The sequence below is a fragment of the Budorcas taxicolor genome, chromosome 3, assembly GCF_023091745.1.
Source record: "Budorcas taxicolor isolate Tak-1 chromosome 3, Takin1.1, whole genome shotgun sequence".
In the NCBI taxonomy this organism is placed as follows: domain Eukaryota; kingdom Metazoa; phylum Chordata; class Mammalia; order Artiodactyla; family Bovidae; genus Budorcas; species Budorcas taxicolor.
This window is the reverse complement of record NC_068912.1, coordinates 101,162,755-101,180,894: the sequence shown is the minus strand read 5'-3', so window position 1 is coordinate 101,180,894 and position 18,140 is coordinate 101,162,755. Positions and strand designations below refer to the sequence as shown.

Below are 18,140 nucleotides of genomic sequence, written 5' to 3'. Positions count from 1 at the left end.
TGGTGTCATCTGCATATCTGAGGTTATTGATATTTCTCCTGGCAATCTTGATTCCATCTTGTGCTTCTTCCAGCCCAGGGTTTCTCATGATGTACTCTGCATAGAAGTTAAATAAGCAGGATGACAATATTCAGCCTTGACGTACTCCTTTTGCTATCTGGAACCAGTCTGTTGTTCCATGTCCAGTTCTAACTGTTGCTTCCTGACCTGCATACAGATTTCTCAAGAGGCAGAGTAGGGATTCATTTTTGTACCTCACAGTGCCTGGATCATTACAGCATTGAGTTAATATTTATAGAATGAACAAATGCATGTCCTATTGACCATCTAGATTTAAAACCCAGGTGGGCAAATAATATATCCTATACTACTTCTGTAAACTGAAAGTGGCAAAGAAAAACAAATATACTCCTTCCATCCTTCAATATTTGTTAAAAACAGCCATTTATTGAGTGCTTCCTACATGACAGTGTTTATGTACTTTTTATACATATCCCCGCAGTGGCTATAGGACAGGACTGGAAAAGGTCAGTTTTCATCCCAATTCCAAAGAAGGGCAATGCCAAAGAATGCTCAACTACACTGCACTCATTTCACTTGCATTCATTTCACATGCTAACAAGGTAATGCTCAAAATCGTTCAAGCTAGGCTCCAACAGCACGTGAACTAAGGACTTTCAGATGTACAAGCTGGATTTAGGAAAGGTAGAGGAAACAGAGATCAAATTGCTAACATCCTTCTGATCATAGAAGGGCTTCCCAGGTGGTGCTAGTGGTAAAGAAACCGCCTGCTAATGCAGGAGATGTAAGAGATACTGGTTTGAGCCCAAGGTCGGGAAGATCCCCTGGAGAAGGAAATGGCAACCCACTCCAGTATTCATGCCTGGAGAATGCCATGGACAGAGGAATCTGGCAGGTTACAGTCCATGGAGTTGCAAAAAGTCAGACACGACGGAAGAGACTTAGCATAGTATACTGGATCATAGAAAAAGCAAGGGAATTCCACAAAAACATCTACTTCTGCTTCACTGATTATGCAAAAGCCTTTGACTGTGGGGATCACAATAAACTGTGGGAAATTCTGTAAAAGATGGGAATATCAGACCACCTTATGTGTCTCCTGAGAAACCTGTAGCAACAGGTCAAGAAGCAACAGTTAGAATTGGACATGGAACAATGGACTGGTTCAAAATTGGGAAAGGAGTGTATCAAGGCCGTACATTGTCACTCTGCTAATTTAACTCATATACAGAGTACCTCATGTGAAATGCTGGGCTGGATGAAGCACAAGCCAGAATCAAAACTGCCGGGAGAAATATCAATAACCTCAGATATGCAGATGACACCACCCTTATGGCAGAAAGTGAAGAGGAACTAGAGTTTTATAATTTTATTTTTATTTATTTAATTTATTTATTTCTGGCTGTGCTGGGTCTTCATTGCTGTACGGGCTTTTCTCTGGGTGCGGCAAGTGGGAACTACTCTGTAGTTTAGGTGTGTGGACTTGTGGAGCATGGGCTTTAGAGCACATGGGCTTCAGTAGTTGGCGCTCCCTCTAGAGCACAGGCTCAAGAGTTGTGGCACATGGGCTTAGTTGCTTCAGGCACGTGGGATCTTCCTGGATCAGGGATGGAACCCGTGTCTCTGGCATTGGCAGGCAGAATCTTTACCACTGAGGCATTGGCACTGCCTCATTTACCACTGATTCTTTACCACTGAACCACCAGGGAAGCCCCTTTAGAAAGCTACTCTTTAACAGCATCTCTCAAATAGAGCTCAGTTACCACGTAATGGGCTTCCCAGGTGGCACTAGTGGTAAAAAACTCCCCTGCATGAAACATAAGAGATACAGGTTTGATCCCTGGGTTGGGAGGAGATCCCTGGAGGAGGGCATGGCAATCCACTCCAGTATTCTTGCCTGGAGAATCCCACAGAGGAGCCTGGCAGACTATAGTTCATAGGGTTGCAGAGTCGGACATGCTGAAGTGACTTAGCATGCATGCATGCATCATGTAAACACAACTTTGAGGCTAAAGCAACAGAAGATTATTTCTGCTAGTCAGCAAGAGTTCCTGGAAGTTTGTCTGACTATCTTTATTTCTGAGAAGTGGTGAGGTTGTATGTAGGACTTGATTAGTTCTCTTGGGCAACTGGGAAAGGCAGGCCTTTAGCACACAGACCATAGTATTATACAGCCCATTAACCTAGTCTCACTGCCTTATTCACACTAATACCAAAGTTATATTCTAAAAATAGGAAGGAAGTATAGAGAGGTATTAAAAACTCGAGTTTGGAGGTCAGGTGAGCCTAGGTTATAAATAATTTCCTTATTTATAAAATGGTTATAATATCTACCTCACAGGGTAGTTTTGAAAGCTAAATGAATTAACATATATAAACATACATAAAGTTCTCATGTATGATGCCTGGAACATAGTAGAACCTAACTAACAAAATGAAAAATTGGCTCATATAGCTCCTCTTCTCAAAATTCTTCAACAGTTTCCTATGATTAAGTATCTACAACCTGGCTTCATAACAAAAGCAAGCATTCACTTCAGCCTTAGCTGTCTTTTCTACTAGACTGTAAGATATTTGAAGACAGGAACGTCTGTTTTATGCCCTCAACAATCAGCACTATCACATGCACAGAGCAGGCACTCAACATACATTTCTTGAATGAATAAGTGAACATCGTATCTCTCTCCTTCCATTATATAGCTCATAAACACAAGGCAAACCGACATGCTTTAGAATAACCATGGTGCTATGCAGGATCCCGAAATGTTAAGGAATTCTGATACCCATTTCATTTCACTGAATGACATTAATTATTTTATGTTTTCTTTCACTCCTGAATATTCCAGGCTCCTAGAGGCAAGGATTATATGGACACATGAAGTCCACAAACTGGTTTAATTTATAACTCTAACATCCTCTGTCATTTTCACCCAAACTTTATGAGGTGGACAACTGGATGGCTTTAAGAAACAGAGTTCATAAATAGTTTGGATAGAATAAACTGATTAAAGTTAAGTGATTACAATGGCAAAAGTATCCCAACCTCTAAACATGCAATAAAGCAACAAAATAGATTTTTTAGCAACAAAAATATTGTACAATTACCATTTACTTGGTTGATTTCGGAGTTGGAGGACAGAATGTCATCTGCCAATTTCTGTGCAGTAGGAAGAACTTCAGTGTGGTGTGCCGTGATTAAATATTGAATAAACTTTTGTAGCTGGTCCCTATTCATCTGGAAAAGGGTTTCTGAGATAGGAAGACGCAATTTGACTTGATCTGGTCTACGGATCCTGTAGAGTGAGAGTGCTACCACGTGAGCACAGTAGAATATGTCTTTATTCCCACAGCCACATGTCACTGAGGTGATTTTGCATCGATCAAAACTGATGGCAACTTTATAAGTCACTGCTGGTTCAGAAGTAGTGGCTGGTTCAGTTACTGTGCCACTGAGATGGAAGCCTAAGGAAACAAAGAAGACAGGTTTAGAGATTGTCTAGTAAGAAACTTGAAGATTTTCATTTTGCATTCCAGTTCATCAATTCAGAAACTATTTGCTGAGTATCTCCCACATACACAGCAGGCTCTGTCAAAGGTCAATGAAATCTAGGTATAGTTCTTAAGGAACACACAATCTAGAAAGAGTCCTTACCCTGAAGTCTATGGACCTCCAGAACTAATAAGAAAACTTTTGTTTGTATGTGTGTACATTCTTCTGGGGGAATATTTCATACCTTTTTTCATAATCTCAAAAAGGTTAATCAAGAAGCTTGAATAAGAGACTTCCCTGGTGGTCCAGTGGTTAGGAATCTGCCTGCCAATGCAGGGAACACAGGTTTGATCCCTGACCAGGAACTAAAATTTCACATGTGTGGGCAACTAAGCTTGTGTGTCCCAACTACTGAGCTCGCACGCCCTAAAGCCCATGCTCTGCAAGAAGAGAAACCACCTCATCGAGAAGCCCATTGTGGTGGTTGGGGACTCAAGTGCTCTAACAATGAGTGAGCCTGAATGCACTACACACTTTCAAGGACTTCTTGTTTAGTTTTACAAGCATTGCTTTCCTCCAACCCATCCCCAAGTCATAAAGCTAGCTCTGCCTTGAGAAAAAAGATTTGAACAAATTTCGGCTTACTGTTCTATGGCTGAGGCACCTTTCCTAGCTGGCCTCTACACTGTTTAGAAATTTTAGAATAAAATTGTACTGCAGCACTTTCTTCATTATATATCACAATGGCTCTGACATCTCAGCGTCCAGGAAAAAAGCTGGACTATAAACACCTGTTATGAGGTTAGCCCCTACAAGCATGTTATCCTATAAGTGTACCATGTTTTCCTTACCTTCAACATGCTCCAAGTGCCATTTAGGAATAAGACAAGATTCAAAAAGTGTGCTGAAATGGCCTCATAGGCCCCTAACAACTGAGTTCTTTGTAAGCAGTCTTGCTTACATGTCATGCTTAAATGTGCAACAAGAGCTCTGAAAACATCAATATTAGCAAGAAATTGTTAAAAATTCAGGAATGGCTTATTAAAAGAGTTCTTATACCCCTGCCTTCTAAACTAAATAGTGGCCTAAGTGGAAATGGAAATGTAACTTAACATTGTGTTACATAATGTTACAATGTAACATTAACACAATGTTAAGTTACATTTGTAACACTTAACATTTCTTTACCAGTATCACAGCTGGGGAATCCATGGCATGGGCTGGACCTGACCTTGGACTAAACAGAAAGTGCTAAGGATCAATCAGTTGTATAGCTATGGAAAATATAAATAAAGTTTCTTTCCCAAATAAGGAAATCCTATGTTCTTCATGGCTTAGCTCAAATATCACTTCCATACGAAACTCTATCTGGTGTCGCAGCTGCAAAACTGAATCTTATTAAACGAAGAAACTTTAACATTTGTGCCTGTAGAGCTTACAGTTTAGTTTACAAGAGGGCAATTTACCCAGAATTGACTAATAATTTCATCAGATAATAATTTCACAGATGAGGAATAGGCTCACAGAAGTTATGCAATTTGCCCCAACTTTATTGTATGATTACAGTCATGAAACAGAAATTAAAATGACTGCAAATTCACATTCTGAAACATTTTAGGCTTTAAAACCAATGAAAAATAAATTTGTAAAGAGTTTCCCTCAATTAATGTACTTCTTGAATATATCCAAATTGCTTCTTTTGCTTTAAAAAGAAAATAATTCATCACTAACAGTTTTTGAGCACTTACCATGTGTTCTTTCATAAGCATTATATCATTTAATCCTCACCACAATGTTATATGTTTAGTACTATTACCCTCATTTTCTGTAGGTAAAGAAACAGGCTTAGAGAAATTGTTTAAGTTACCTCTGTAAGTGGCAGAGCTAGGATTTGAACCCAGGCAGTCTGGCTTCAGAGTCTGTGCTCCTAACAACCACATTTTATTTCTATTATAGTGTTCCCCAAACACTAATTTCATTTTCGTAGCTTAGGAGAATCAGAGTGATGCTGGGTACTGTTCCTTAATTTTTTTTACTAACTCAATTTTCATCCTTTGTTTGTATACAGTCAGCTAATATGATACTAAATTTGCAAACTGGTTAAAAAAAAAATGTCCCCTGACAAAATTCTCCAAGCCAGGTTTCAGCAGTATGTAAACTGTGAACTTCCAGATGTTCAAGCTGGTTTTAGAAAAGGCAGAGGAACCAGAGATCAAATTGCCAACATCTGTTGGATCATCGAAAAAGCAAGAGAGTTCCAGAAAAACATCTATTTCTGCTCTATTGACTATGCCAAAGCCTTTGACTGTGTGGATCACAATAAACAGTGGAAAATTCTGAAAGAGATGGGAATACCAGACCACCTGACCTGCCTCTTGAGAAACCTATATGCAGGTTAGGAAGCAACAGTTAGAACTGGACATGGGTGCTCGCTTCGGCAGCACATATACTAAAATTGGAACGATACAGAGAAGATTAGCATGGCCCCTGCGCAAGGGTGACACACAAATTCGTGAAGCGTTCCATATTTTTAATTAGCCTCCAATTAAAATAAATAAATTTAAATTTAAAAAAAAAAGAACTGGACATGGAACAACAGACTGGTTCCAAATAGGAGAAGGAGTACGTCAAGGCTGTATATTGTCACTCTGCTTATTTAATTTCTATGCAGAGTACATCATGAGAAACACTGGGCTGGAAGAAGCACAAGATGGAATCAAGATTGCCAGGAGAAATATCAATAACCTCAGATATGCAGATGACACCACCCTTATGGCAGAAAGTGAAGAGGAATTAAAAAGCCTCTTGATGAAAGTGAAAGAGAAGAGTGAAAAGTTAGCTTAAAGCTCAACATTCAGAAAATGAAGATCATGGCATCTGGTCCCGTCACTTCATGGGAAATAGATGGGGAAACAGTGTCAGACTTTATTTTTTAGGGCTACAAAGTCACTGCAGATGGTGATTGCAGCCATGAAATTAAAAGACGCTTACTCCTTGGAAGGAAAGTTATGACCAACCTAGATAGCTTATTCAAAAGCAGAGATATTACTTTGCCAACAAAGGTCCGTCTAGTCAAGGCTATGGTTTTTCCAGTGGTCATGTATGGCTGTGAGAGTTGGACTGTGAAGAAAGCTGAGTGCCGAAGAATTGATGCTTTTGAACTGTGGTGTTGGAGAAGACTCTTGCGAGTCCCTTGGACTGCAAGGAGATCCAACAAACCCATTCTAAAGGAGATCAGTCCTGGGTGTTCATTGGAAGGACTCATGCTGAAGCTGAAACTCCAATACTTTGGCTACCTCATGCGAAGAGGTGACTCATTGGAAAAGACCCTGATACTGGGAGGGATTGGGGGCAGGAGGAAAAGAGGATGACGGAGGATGAGATGGCTGGATGGCATCACCGACTCGACAGACATGAGTTTAAGTGAACCCTGGGAGTTGGTGATGGACAGGGAGGCCTGGAGTGCTGTGATTCATGGGGTTGCAAAGAGTCGGACATGACTCAGTGACTGAACTGAACTGAATAGGGACAAATGGCAGAGAATATGCGAAATGTGGTCTCCCATCAGATTCAATCTGGTAATCCACGTGTAAGACAGCACATACATTATCTAAGTGACTACAGGAAATTCAAAGAGCCAAAACATATAAATATGTTATTTTTTTCTCTTTCTAAAGGTATCTTGAGTAATTCACTCATTAAACTAATAACTATTTAAGATCTGCTATGTTGGATCCCAAGGATACATCTATAAAAAGACCAAACAACCCCTGAGTTTATAGTATCTATATAACTTTGGGGACCTGTTGCAAAAGCCAACTCATTGTAAGAGACCCTGATGCTGGGAAAGATTGAGGGCAAGAGGAAAAGGGGGAGACAGAGGATGAGATGGCTGGATGGCATCACCAACTCAACGGACATTAGTTTGAGCTAACTCCAGGAGATGGTGAAGGACAGGGAAGCCTGGCATGCTGCCGTCCATGGGGTTGCAAAGAGTCAGACATGACTTAGCAACTGAACAACAATAACATAGTCTAGCTGGGGAGACATATTTAACAACTAAATACACAGGTAATTATTTAGTTCTAATTGTGAAGAAGTACAGAATGGTTGTTGTTCAGTTGCTAAGTTGTGTATATAATATGGGAGACGTGACCTGGTTTGGGGATGGGAGTGGTAAGGGATGGGTTCCTTGAGGAAATAACATTTTGAGAGGAAATAACATGCAGAATTTTATAGAATAAATCAGAATTAATTAGGCAAAAGGATGGGGAATGGCAGAGTAATGGTAAAGATGACTCCAGGTAGAAAAAAAAAAAGTGCATATGCAAAGGGCAAAGGAAGACTATGCAGAGGTGCAAAGGCCAAGAGGAACACAGAATGCGCAGAGAATGGAAAGAAGCCCAGTAACTGGAAAGCCAATAGGGACGGGGGACGGGGGTGGAAAGGGGAATACAATGAGGCTGGAGAAGCCGGCAGGAGCCAGGGCTCTGGGATGCATCCCAGCTCCTCCCGATGCTCCATACCCAAGAGGGTCACTAAATGTTGCAGATTCTGCCTCCTAAGTATCTCTCCATTCCAGCCGCTCTCTGTGGTGACCCAAGGAAGAAAGAGCAGGTAAAACCAAGGAGGGTCTTGGAATGCAGGAACGGAAAAACCAGATCCTCATCGTCCTTCCCTCCCCCATGTTGTAACTATTTACAGATTTCAGGTCCTCCTGAGCAGTATAACCTGTATTTGCCTTACTCTTCCCCCACCAAGTTTACATGCCTCATCCAATCAGCAAATGACCCGCAAGACCCTTATCCCACTCCTTGTACCCTGGGTATAAAAGTGGACTAAGGACCACTGTTCTGGAGAAGGAAATGGCAACCCACTCCAGTATTCCTGCCTGGAGAATCCTGTGGACAGAGGAGCCTGGTGCGCTGCTGTCCATGGGGTTACACAGAGTCAGACACAACTGAAGTTAACTTAGCATGCATGCATGCACTGGAGAAGGAAATGGCAACCCACTAGAGTATTCTTGCTTGGAGAATCCCAGGGACAGAGGAGCCTGGTGGGCTGCCGTCTATGGGGTCGCACAGAGTTGGACATGACTGAAGCGACTTAGCAGCAGCAGCAAGGATCCCTGTTCAGCGTTGGTTCTCCCTTGAGCTGGCCCACTGTTCTAACAGTGTCTCCCATTTAATAAACTTTATTTCCATCTCATTCTGTTTCATGTCTGGAAATCCTTTTCCAATCCTTGCCTGGACCATGACACTCATCCTTTAACTCCCCTAACACTGCCTCAGACCAAGATCATAATAATCTCCTACTTGGATTAACTAATCTTCTTGCCTCCTAGTCTTATTTCCCTCTCATCTTCCATAACATAAACAGAATGATCTTCCTAAATCATGGCATTCCTACTAAACTATGACCTATTCATTTCATAGTCTTGGTATCTAACACAGAATCTGGCATAGAAAAAAAATTATAAAAATGTTTGTTTAAAGTCTTTTAAATGATTCCTAACTGATAGTAGGATAAAGTTCAAATTTATGATGCAGTCTCTTTTTTTAATCTCTTCAGACTTGCTTCCTGCCACTTATCAGTGCACTCAGTTCAGTTCAGTTCAGTCGCTCAGTCGTGTCTGACTCTTTGCGACCTCATAAATTGCAGCATGCCAGGCCTCCCTGTCCATCACCAACTCCCAGAGTTCACTCAAACTCACGTCCATTGAGTCGGTGAGGCCATCCAGCCATCTCATCCTCTGTCGTCCCCTTCTCCTCCTGCCCCGAATCCCTCCCAGCATCAGGGTCTATTCCAGTGAGTCAACTCTTTGCATGAGGTGGCCAAAGTACTGGAGTTTCAGCACTAAACTACTTGCAGATTCTTGACTATGCAATGTTTTCTTAGCCTCTATGTCCCCATACCAGGTGTGAGTTTCTCACCTCCTTATCTTAATTCTCAACTCAAATGATACCTACTCTGGGGAATCTTCCCTGACATCCTTAGAGAATTAAATGCTTCTCCTCCTTTTTTTTTGATGGTGCAACATGCGCGATCTTTCCCAGTCAGGGATTGAACCCCTGCCCCTGCATTGGGAGTGTGGAGTCTTAACCACTGGACCTCCAGGGAAGTCCTAAATGCTTCCCGAGCTCTCGTTTTTTTAATCATCCATATCTCTTTTACAGCACTTGATATCAGTGTAATTAATAGTTTTTATATTTGCCTTTTCCCTTTAGATTGTGAACTACTTGAAAACAGGGATTGTCTTTTTCATCCTATGTTTTCATCTCAGGCACATTTTGAGTTTCATAAGTGTTTATGGATGAATGAATAAATGAACACTAAACTGAATCTTTAATTTATACACCCACATTCATGATTCACAGAGAATTAAGCATGCTTATAAAATTCCTGATTTTATAATAAAATAAAATTAGCTAATAAGTAAGCAGTTTTACTGGGATGGTGAACAAAATAATAATAATTTGAATACAAGCTAATAATAGTGAAACATTGATATTATTTTCCATAATTCATATTTATGCCTCATATGGACACTTGTTATGCTTCTGCCAATCTTCAACCCATTTTCTAAAATATAAAATATGAAGTTTCATTAGCTAACAATCATTGGATACTCACTATGTGCGAGAGTATTCTAAGTACTTTCCATGTATTATCTAACTAAATCCTCACAACAGCTCTACAAGATAGGTTTGTGTATTAGTCCCCTTTCTCAGATGATGAAACTGAGGCTCAGACAGTAAAGGAAACTATCTAACATCACACAGCCTGTGAGAGGCTGAAGGGGGCTTTGCACCAGGTAGTCTGGTTCCAGAGCCTGTACTCTTAACTACTACAATAAGTTGTACTGAATAAGACTATGCAGTTAAAATTATGCATACGGAATTTTATAAAAGTAATTAGCAAGCACAGTGCTATACAAAGATGCACTAACGACAAGTCAGTAAACTCTAATGTTTGCCTGATTTCCCCGGCAATTGTTAAAGGCAACTGAAACTGACAAGTGCTTGTGATACTCTCACAGTTGGAAGGAAGACGAGCTCATGAACTCATCTGTACAAGACAATGTCTCAACACAGGGAGTGAATCATCTGAAAGTTCTAAAGGAAAGCACTTCTCAGTATAGCCCTCTGACACCATTCAAAGTCTTTTGTGTTTCTGAGTGCAAAAACGCCTCTAGTAAAGCATGGGCAATTAAAACCACTTTGCTCATTGCTCTTTTGATTCACCAGACCCTTGAGCAGGTGCTAATGCATGAAAATGAATGTAGTTTCAGCCAATGGCAGGGAAAAGGAGAGCAGTGGTTCACAAAAAGAATAATTTTTCTTATAGTCAGTTTAGCTACACATACACACATACACACACACACACACACACACACACACACACACACACAAACTAGGTAACTTCTTTGCACCAGAACACTTTTCTCTTGAACAAATTTGGTTTTGATGAAACTATATAGTATAAATTAGATCTTCTCAATTCCTGTTTCCTGGAAGGCTATAGCAGTACACTAGAAGCCACTCTTTTTCCTTTCTGTCACTTGGCAAAATGGTAGTCACACAAAGGCTTAAAACTGTGAAAGTGACAAGCTCAAAATAACTAATTGCCCTTCTAGAAAACCTTACTCAAAAGCTGGATAACTACTGCTTAACAAGAGTACTGGAATGGCTCTATGGACTCATTCTATTATACACTGAGCTGAGGAATCAAGGTGCTTGGGTTCTGATTACAATGCCCCTCAATTTCTCTTTGCCTCAGTTTCTTAATTATGCAAACAGACATAATACTTATATGCCTACGAACGTAATTAGTAAAGAACACATTTCCCAGAGATATCAGTCAATAGCAATCCCAACCAGCCTATATAAGTTTATAAGAAGCAGATGGTGCCCACATACTGGATGAGGGTGCGAGAGATAGCAAAGTGAGGAGCAGTATTGTTATTTGGGAATATAAATGATGCTGCCCCATTACCCTGAGAGCTATTTGGTTTGTTTGTATTAGAGAGGTCACCCTAAGCTTCTCAGAGCAGCTGAGTAAGCTGGAGGGCCCTTCTTGTGGCCATCTGCTCCCCTCCCAGACTCCTCTGGCAAATCAAGAGGGTTTCCTTGTATTAATCTCTGAAGGGCAGCCACAGGCCCTTCTCAGCACCAGCTTCAGCAGGCAATGGTCTCCGCTCTCCATCTGTGCCAGCAACACAGTTACAGAAAAATGAGACTTCCCAAGGCCAGGCATTCACTTAGAGATACCCTTGCATTACCTAGTTTACCAGTACTCTTTCTTCTACTTGGATCTCTATTAAGGGGATTACGTGTGTATTTTAAAAGATTGAATTATCTTTCTTTTGTTATTTTAGAAACATTTTATGTAGAAGAAAATAAAATGAGAAGGATTTGTCTGGAAAATTCATTTAAACATCTAATATGCATAAAGCATAATCATTTAAAAATGATAAATTCATTTCCCCCACCCCAGCCCCTCTGTGGAGCAGAAGACTTATGGAATAAGCTGCCTGTATACTGATGGACAACCAATCTACTCAGAACTGCAGATCAGATGCCTGCTTCTCACTTCACAGATTTGAACACAAATTGGAAAAAAATATCACATCCCTAAGCAGTTCTCTGCAAAAACAATGTGCATAAAAAGGTATTCAGTTCAGTCCAGTCGTTCAGTCATGTCCAACTCTTTGCAACCCCATGAATGGCAGCACGCCAGGCCTCCCTGTCAATCACCAACTCCCGGAGTTCACCCAAACTCACGTGTATCGAGTCGGTGATGCCCTCCAGCCATCTCATCCTCTGTCGCCCCCTTCTCCTCCTGCCCCCAATACCTCCCAGCATCAGAGTCTTTTCCAATGAGTCAACTCTTCACATGAGGTGGCCAAAGTATTGGAGTTTCAGCTTCAGCATCAGTGCTTCCAATGAACACCCAGGACTGATCTCCTTTAGGATGGACTGGTTGGATCTCCTTGCAGTCCAAGGGACTCTCAAGAGTCTTCTCCAACACCACACTTCAAAAGCATCAATTCTTCAGCACTCAGCTTTCTTACAGTCCAACTCTCACAGCCATACATGACCACTGGAAAAACCATAGCCTTGACTAGACGGACCTTTGTTGGCAAAGTAATGTCTCTGCTTTTTAATATGTTATCTAGGTTGGTCATAACTTTCCTTCCAAGGAGTAAGCATCTTTTAATTTCATGGCTGCAATCACCATCTGCAGTGATTTTGGAACTCTAAAAAATAAAGTCTGACATTTTTTCCACTGTTTCCCCATCTATTTCCCATGAAGTGATGGGACCAGATGCCATGATCTTAGTTTTCTGAACGTAGAGCTTTAAGCCACCTTTTTCCCTCTCCTCTTTCACTTTCATCAAGAGGCTTTTTAGTTCCTCTTCACTTTCTGCCATAAGGGTGGTGTCAGCTGCATATCTGAGGTTATTGATTTTCTCCCAGCAATCTTGATTCCATCTTGTGCTTCTTCCAGCCCAGCATTTCTCATGATGTACTCTGCATAGAAGTTAAATAAGCAGGGTGACACTATTCAGCCTTGACGTACTCCTTTTCCTATTTGGAACCAGTCTATTGTTCCATGTCCAGTTCTAACTGTTGTTTCCTGACCTGCCTATAGGTTTCTGAAGAGGCAGGTCAGGTGGTCTGGTATTTCCATCTCTTTCAGAATTTTCCACAGTTTATTGTGATCCACACAGTCAAAGGCTTTGGCATAGTCAATAAAGCAGAAACAGATGTTTTTCTGGAACTCTCTTGCTTTTTCCATGATCCAGTAGATGTTGGCAATTTGATCTCTGGTTCCTCTGCCATTTCTAAAACCAGCTTGAACATCTGGAAGTTCATGGTTCATGCATTGTTGAAACCTGGCTTGGAGAATTTTGAGCATTACTTTACTAGCATGTGAGATGAGTGCAATTGTGCGGTAGTTTGAGCATTCTTTGGCAGTGCCTTTCTTTGGGATTGGAATGAAAACTGACCTTTTCCAGTCCTGTGGCCACTGCTGAGTTTTCCAAGGTATACATGTTGCCAAAAAGGAGGTTATAGGCTAATAACTACTGCCTGGGTTATTAATTTGAACAGAGAAAAGGACAATATATAATTATAAAATGATTTCCAGAAATTACTCTACTCCATTTAGTAGTCTACATCAATGGGGAAAAACAGAAAACTAAACAAGAGTTGCTTTTCAATGGGAAAAGGAAAAGGATACCCACAGCCATTTCTGATCAACTACAATATTGAGTGATAAGATGTTTATTTCTGAAAAGTCTTCAAAATAGTATTCAGATTTATATTAAAGCATTAAAATTACCCATATATCTTTTTCCAAGAGGAAAAGCTTCTGGCTTCCTCTTTGAGATTGTATGGCCTTAATCAAGACACCAGAATACACTGAAATTCTACTAAAATGAGTTAATATGTAGCATTTATAACAGTGTCTGGTGGTGTAGCGGTTTAGTCACTAAGTTGTGTCCAACTCTTTTGCGACCCCATGGACTATAGCCCACCAGGCCTCTCTGTACAGGAGATTTCTAGTATTCTTGCCTGGAAAATTCCATAGACAGAGGAGCCTGGTGGGCTACAGTCCATAGGGTCTCAAAGAGTCAGACATGACTGAATGACTGAGCAAACATACTGTAATACTACAAAAATATTATTATGTTAGTATTCCAACTAAACTGCAGTTAACTCCTTTATTACAATATCTAAAGGCCCCCTCATTTTGAGCTGAGCGCTAACCTCAAATGGTTTAAAGAAAAATGTCTATGCATAAGTATCATATGTGTATGTTAATTGCTCAGTCATGTCCAACTCTTTGTAACCCAATGGATTGTAGCTCACCAAGCTTTTTTGTCCATGGAATTCTCCAGGTAAGAATACTGGAATGGGTTGCCATTCCTTTCTCCAGGGGACCTTCCTGAACCAGAGATTGAACCTGGATCTCCCGCATTGCAGGTGGATTCTTTACCGTCTGACCCACCAGAGAAGCCCATATAATCAAATTCTAGCAGCAATCAAAAGGCTAATTTTCAGGAGATCTTAATCCTCATTTTTTTCTAAACTCCATGACATTTTATTTCCATCATGGCCTTTTTAATATGGAGATGAATGCATATCTCTCATAACATTCTTTATTTAAAGGTTTCATATGCTAGTAAGAACACCATTCCTAACATTTACAGCATTCTGGTCAAGGCCTCACATTACCCTCTAGCTTTATTCTTTTGTTCCATCTTGCAGCTTGACCTGTGTAGGGCAGCAAGAAAGTCAAAACAAATTCAATTAGGACAATGCTTTTCATTTTGTTTAGAAACTGAGCAAACCATTTTCCCACATTCTACAGTAATCTGATTCCATACAAACACCAATCAAATAGAAGGCATTCTCATTAAGCCTTCATTCAGGGTTCTAAATGCATTTACATCGTCCATTGGATCCAAGAGCCATTCTTCACTGGAAAAATCTCTAATGTCAGCAACTCTTCTGAATGAAAATTACATTCTTACTGTACAATCCCATAAATTGGCCAGCTTTCCCTTGCGCCCACTATTCTTATATGGCTTTTAACTCCTTTGCTGCTTCATCCCCAAAGGCAGGGAACAAAACTGCTAGACAGAATGTTCTTCCTCATGTATACTTCTTTAGAAAGATTCCCAGAATCACCTTTGGAATATCTAAATTGTGAATTGTGCTTTTATGGTTCTCATGCTCTGTGTAACATAATTTATTTTTTAATAAATTTGAGTTTAAATTTGTTTATAAAACAATCATGATCTAAGCTAAAGTTCAATTTATTCAGGCCTTGCCTCAGAATCATAGCACACCAGAACTCAGAAGGTATAGACATCAAGGACAAGAAAAGCTGCCTCTGTGAGTCAGCAAACTTGCTTACTGAGGAGCCTGTAGGAGAAACAAACAAGTCAGGTAAGTTTTCTCCTGTATAAGCCAGGTTAAGATTAAAGAGTTCATCTGTGGTTCATGTAGGGACTCTCAAGACCAAGAATACAGTGAAGAAGAAGACTACAGAATGTTTTTGTAGGCATAGAAGTGAAGATTCCTGGAAGGTGAATGGAGATACCCTTACCTGAGTGGTAGCTGAAAGATAAAAATCTAGAAGGTCCACAAAGGTAAGAGCCAAAGAAATTTCTTTGGCTCAAAGGTCTAAGTAAGACCACACATGGAATCCCAACATGTAAAATGTTCTGCCAGGTAAAATATTTGACTTTTTTCTCATGCAAAATTGAAGGGAAAAAGGAAAATAATCACTATTATCTAGGGAAATAGCACTAAAACTTAACGATCATCTGAGACAATGAATGTTGAAAAAGATGAATCTCGGATCATCAGGGTTATTACCATATTTTTAATGGCCACCATAGTGAGCTATTTTTCTTATTTTTCATACTCTAATGACGGAAAAAAAGATTTTCAAGCTCAGGGTAAATATAATATTCCAACAGCAATTCTAAGAGATAGAATAACTCATTGATTCATTCATCAAACTTTATTTAAGCTCTTAAAATGTGCTAGGTACTAGGCTGGGTACCAAAGATACTAAGATGAGAAGAAACAGTTTCTAGTGGGAGAACAGACAAGTAAACCTTTATAACTGAGACAGTAAATATTATGAAAAAAATTGGCAAATGCTATTACAGAAAACAGAGCAGGAATAACTAGTCCAGGCTGAGGGGCTGAAGTTCAGAGAAGACTTTCAGGCAGTAGTGATATTTGAGTTAAATCTTGAAAGTGAAAAGGAGGCAGACAGGTAGCTAAGATCTATATTACCTGAGAAGCAATATGAAAAGCGCCACAGAGTAAGATGGAAACGCGAGGGTGAAACAACAATCTAGACCGACGAGAGGGCCAGAAGTAGGGAAAGGAGGTAGAATGGCATATGCAAAAACAAACCAGCCTTGTGGGAAGGCCTGGCAGCAAGAAGTATCGTATAAATGAGATGCAGTATAGTATAGTGATTATGTTAGTTTCTTATTGTGGCTGTAACAAATTACCAATAACTTGGTGGCTTAAAACAACACAGATTTATTATCTTACAGTTCTGGAAAACAGAAGTCCAAAACGGGCCTCACTAGGTTAAAATCAGTTTCTACCGGATTTCCCTTGCAGTCCAGTGGTTAAGAATCAGGCACTTCCACTGCAGGGAACGTGAGTTTGATCCCTGGTTGGGGAACTAAGATCCCACATGCCACTCGGCACAGCCAAAAAAAGTGTCTGCAAGGCTACATCCCTTCTGGAGGCTATAGGAAAAAAATCTATTTTCTTGCCTTTTCCAGCTTTTCCTTGGCTGGTGGCCCCTTCCTCCAAATTCAGCCTTAGTAAGGGCTGCATCTCCACTGTATCAATCTGACACTGAATCTCCTGCCTCCCTCTTTCTCTTATAAGGACTACTGTGGCTGCACAAAGAGTCGGACACAACTGAGCAACTGAACTGAACTGAACTGAACTGTGGCTGCACTGGGACTACCTGGATAAACCAAGATAACCTCCTCAACTCAAGGCCAGCTGATTAGTAAATTTAATCCTCTCTATAATCTTAATTCCTCCTTATCTCATAATATAACATAGTCATAGATTCCAGATGACTGAGATGTAGACATCTTTGGAAAGCTGTTATTCTGCCTAACACAATGATTAAGAGTGTGCATGCTGGAGTCATACTGCCTGGGTTCCTGTTCTAACATCTTTTAATAGTTGTGCGACCTTGAGTAAATTACCTCTCTGCACTTCAGTTTCCTCATTTGTAAAAAGGGATAATAATACTATTTTGTTGTAGTGAGATATTTATGTTTTCTCAGTCGTTTCAGTCATGTCTGACTCTTTTCAACCCCATGGACTGTACACCACCAGGCTTCTTTTTCCATGCGATTTTCCCAGCAAGAATACTTGAGTGGGTTGCCATGCCCTCTTCCAGAGGATCTTCCTGACCTGGGGATTGAACCATGGATTTTTTACTGCTAAGCCACCAAAGAAGCCTGCAGTGAGGTATAAATGGATTAATATGTATGTGGTTAAAGGGTTAACAAAAGTAACTTTCTTCATGACACTTTGACCTTTGATTAAAATTTTAACTATGTTCCCCTGAAAACCTGATAAAAGGAGAATATCAACTATGTTCCTAAGCAACATTATGGCTAAAAATGACACCTGATTGGTTAGAACTGGAAGAATTATAAATACCTAATTAATGCCAAATCTTTGGGCTCTCTTGAGCGGTGACTTTTTTAACTTGGCACAGCCCTTGTGGGAACCCTGCTTACTATGCCTATGGAAATTCTATAAGAGATACTGACTCTTTTGGGACATAAGCCTTTTAAGTCAGGGCACCTACTAGACCAGTTCAATGTGGATCTCATTTCTTTGTATTTGAGCATCACTTAGAAGAATGAGGGTAAAAAATAGCTTCTGAACAGCTATAAAATGCTACAAACTAATGGAAGAAGAATGCCTGATGCTGTCTTGCTGGCAAGCTTTGGATCCTATCCTATATACTTTGTTTTCTTTTAAGTGTGCTAAAATACACATACCATTTCATATTAGCCATTTTTATGTGTGCATATCAGTGGTATCAAATACAT

The 18,140-nt window shown here is 40.2% G+C and overlaps 1 protein-coding gene and 1 non-coding gene across 2 annotated transcripts in view; one reads left to right on the top strand and one right to left on the bottom strand.

Annotated features, from left to right (window-relative positions):
- Positions 1-18,140, bottom strand: part of ZSWIM5 (zinc finger SWIM-type containing 5) — a 169,261-nt gene that overhangs the window by 51,148 nt on the left and 99,973 nt on the right. Inside the window, exon 2 of the mRNA XM_052636819.1 lies at positions 3,127-3,483. Within this exon, the coding sequence (XP_052492779.1) occupies positions 3,127-3,483 (357 nt within the window). The remainder of the gene's footprint in view (positions 1-3,126; positions 3,484-18,140) is intronic.
- LOC128045922 (U6 spliceosomal RNA) lies at positions 5,937-6,043 on the top strand. Its single transcript, XR_008199244.1, has one exon. It is a non-coding gene; the product is annotated as a U6 spliceosomal RNA (small nuclear RNA).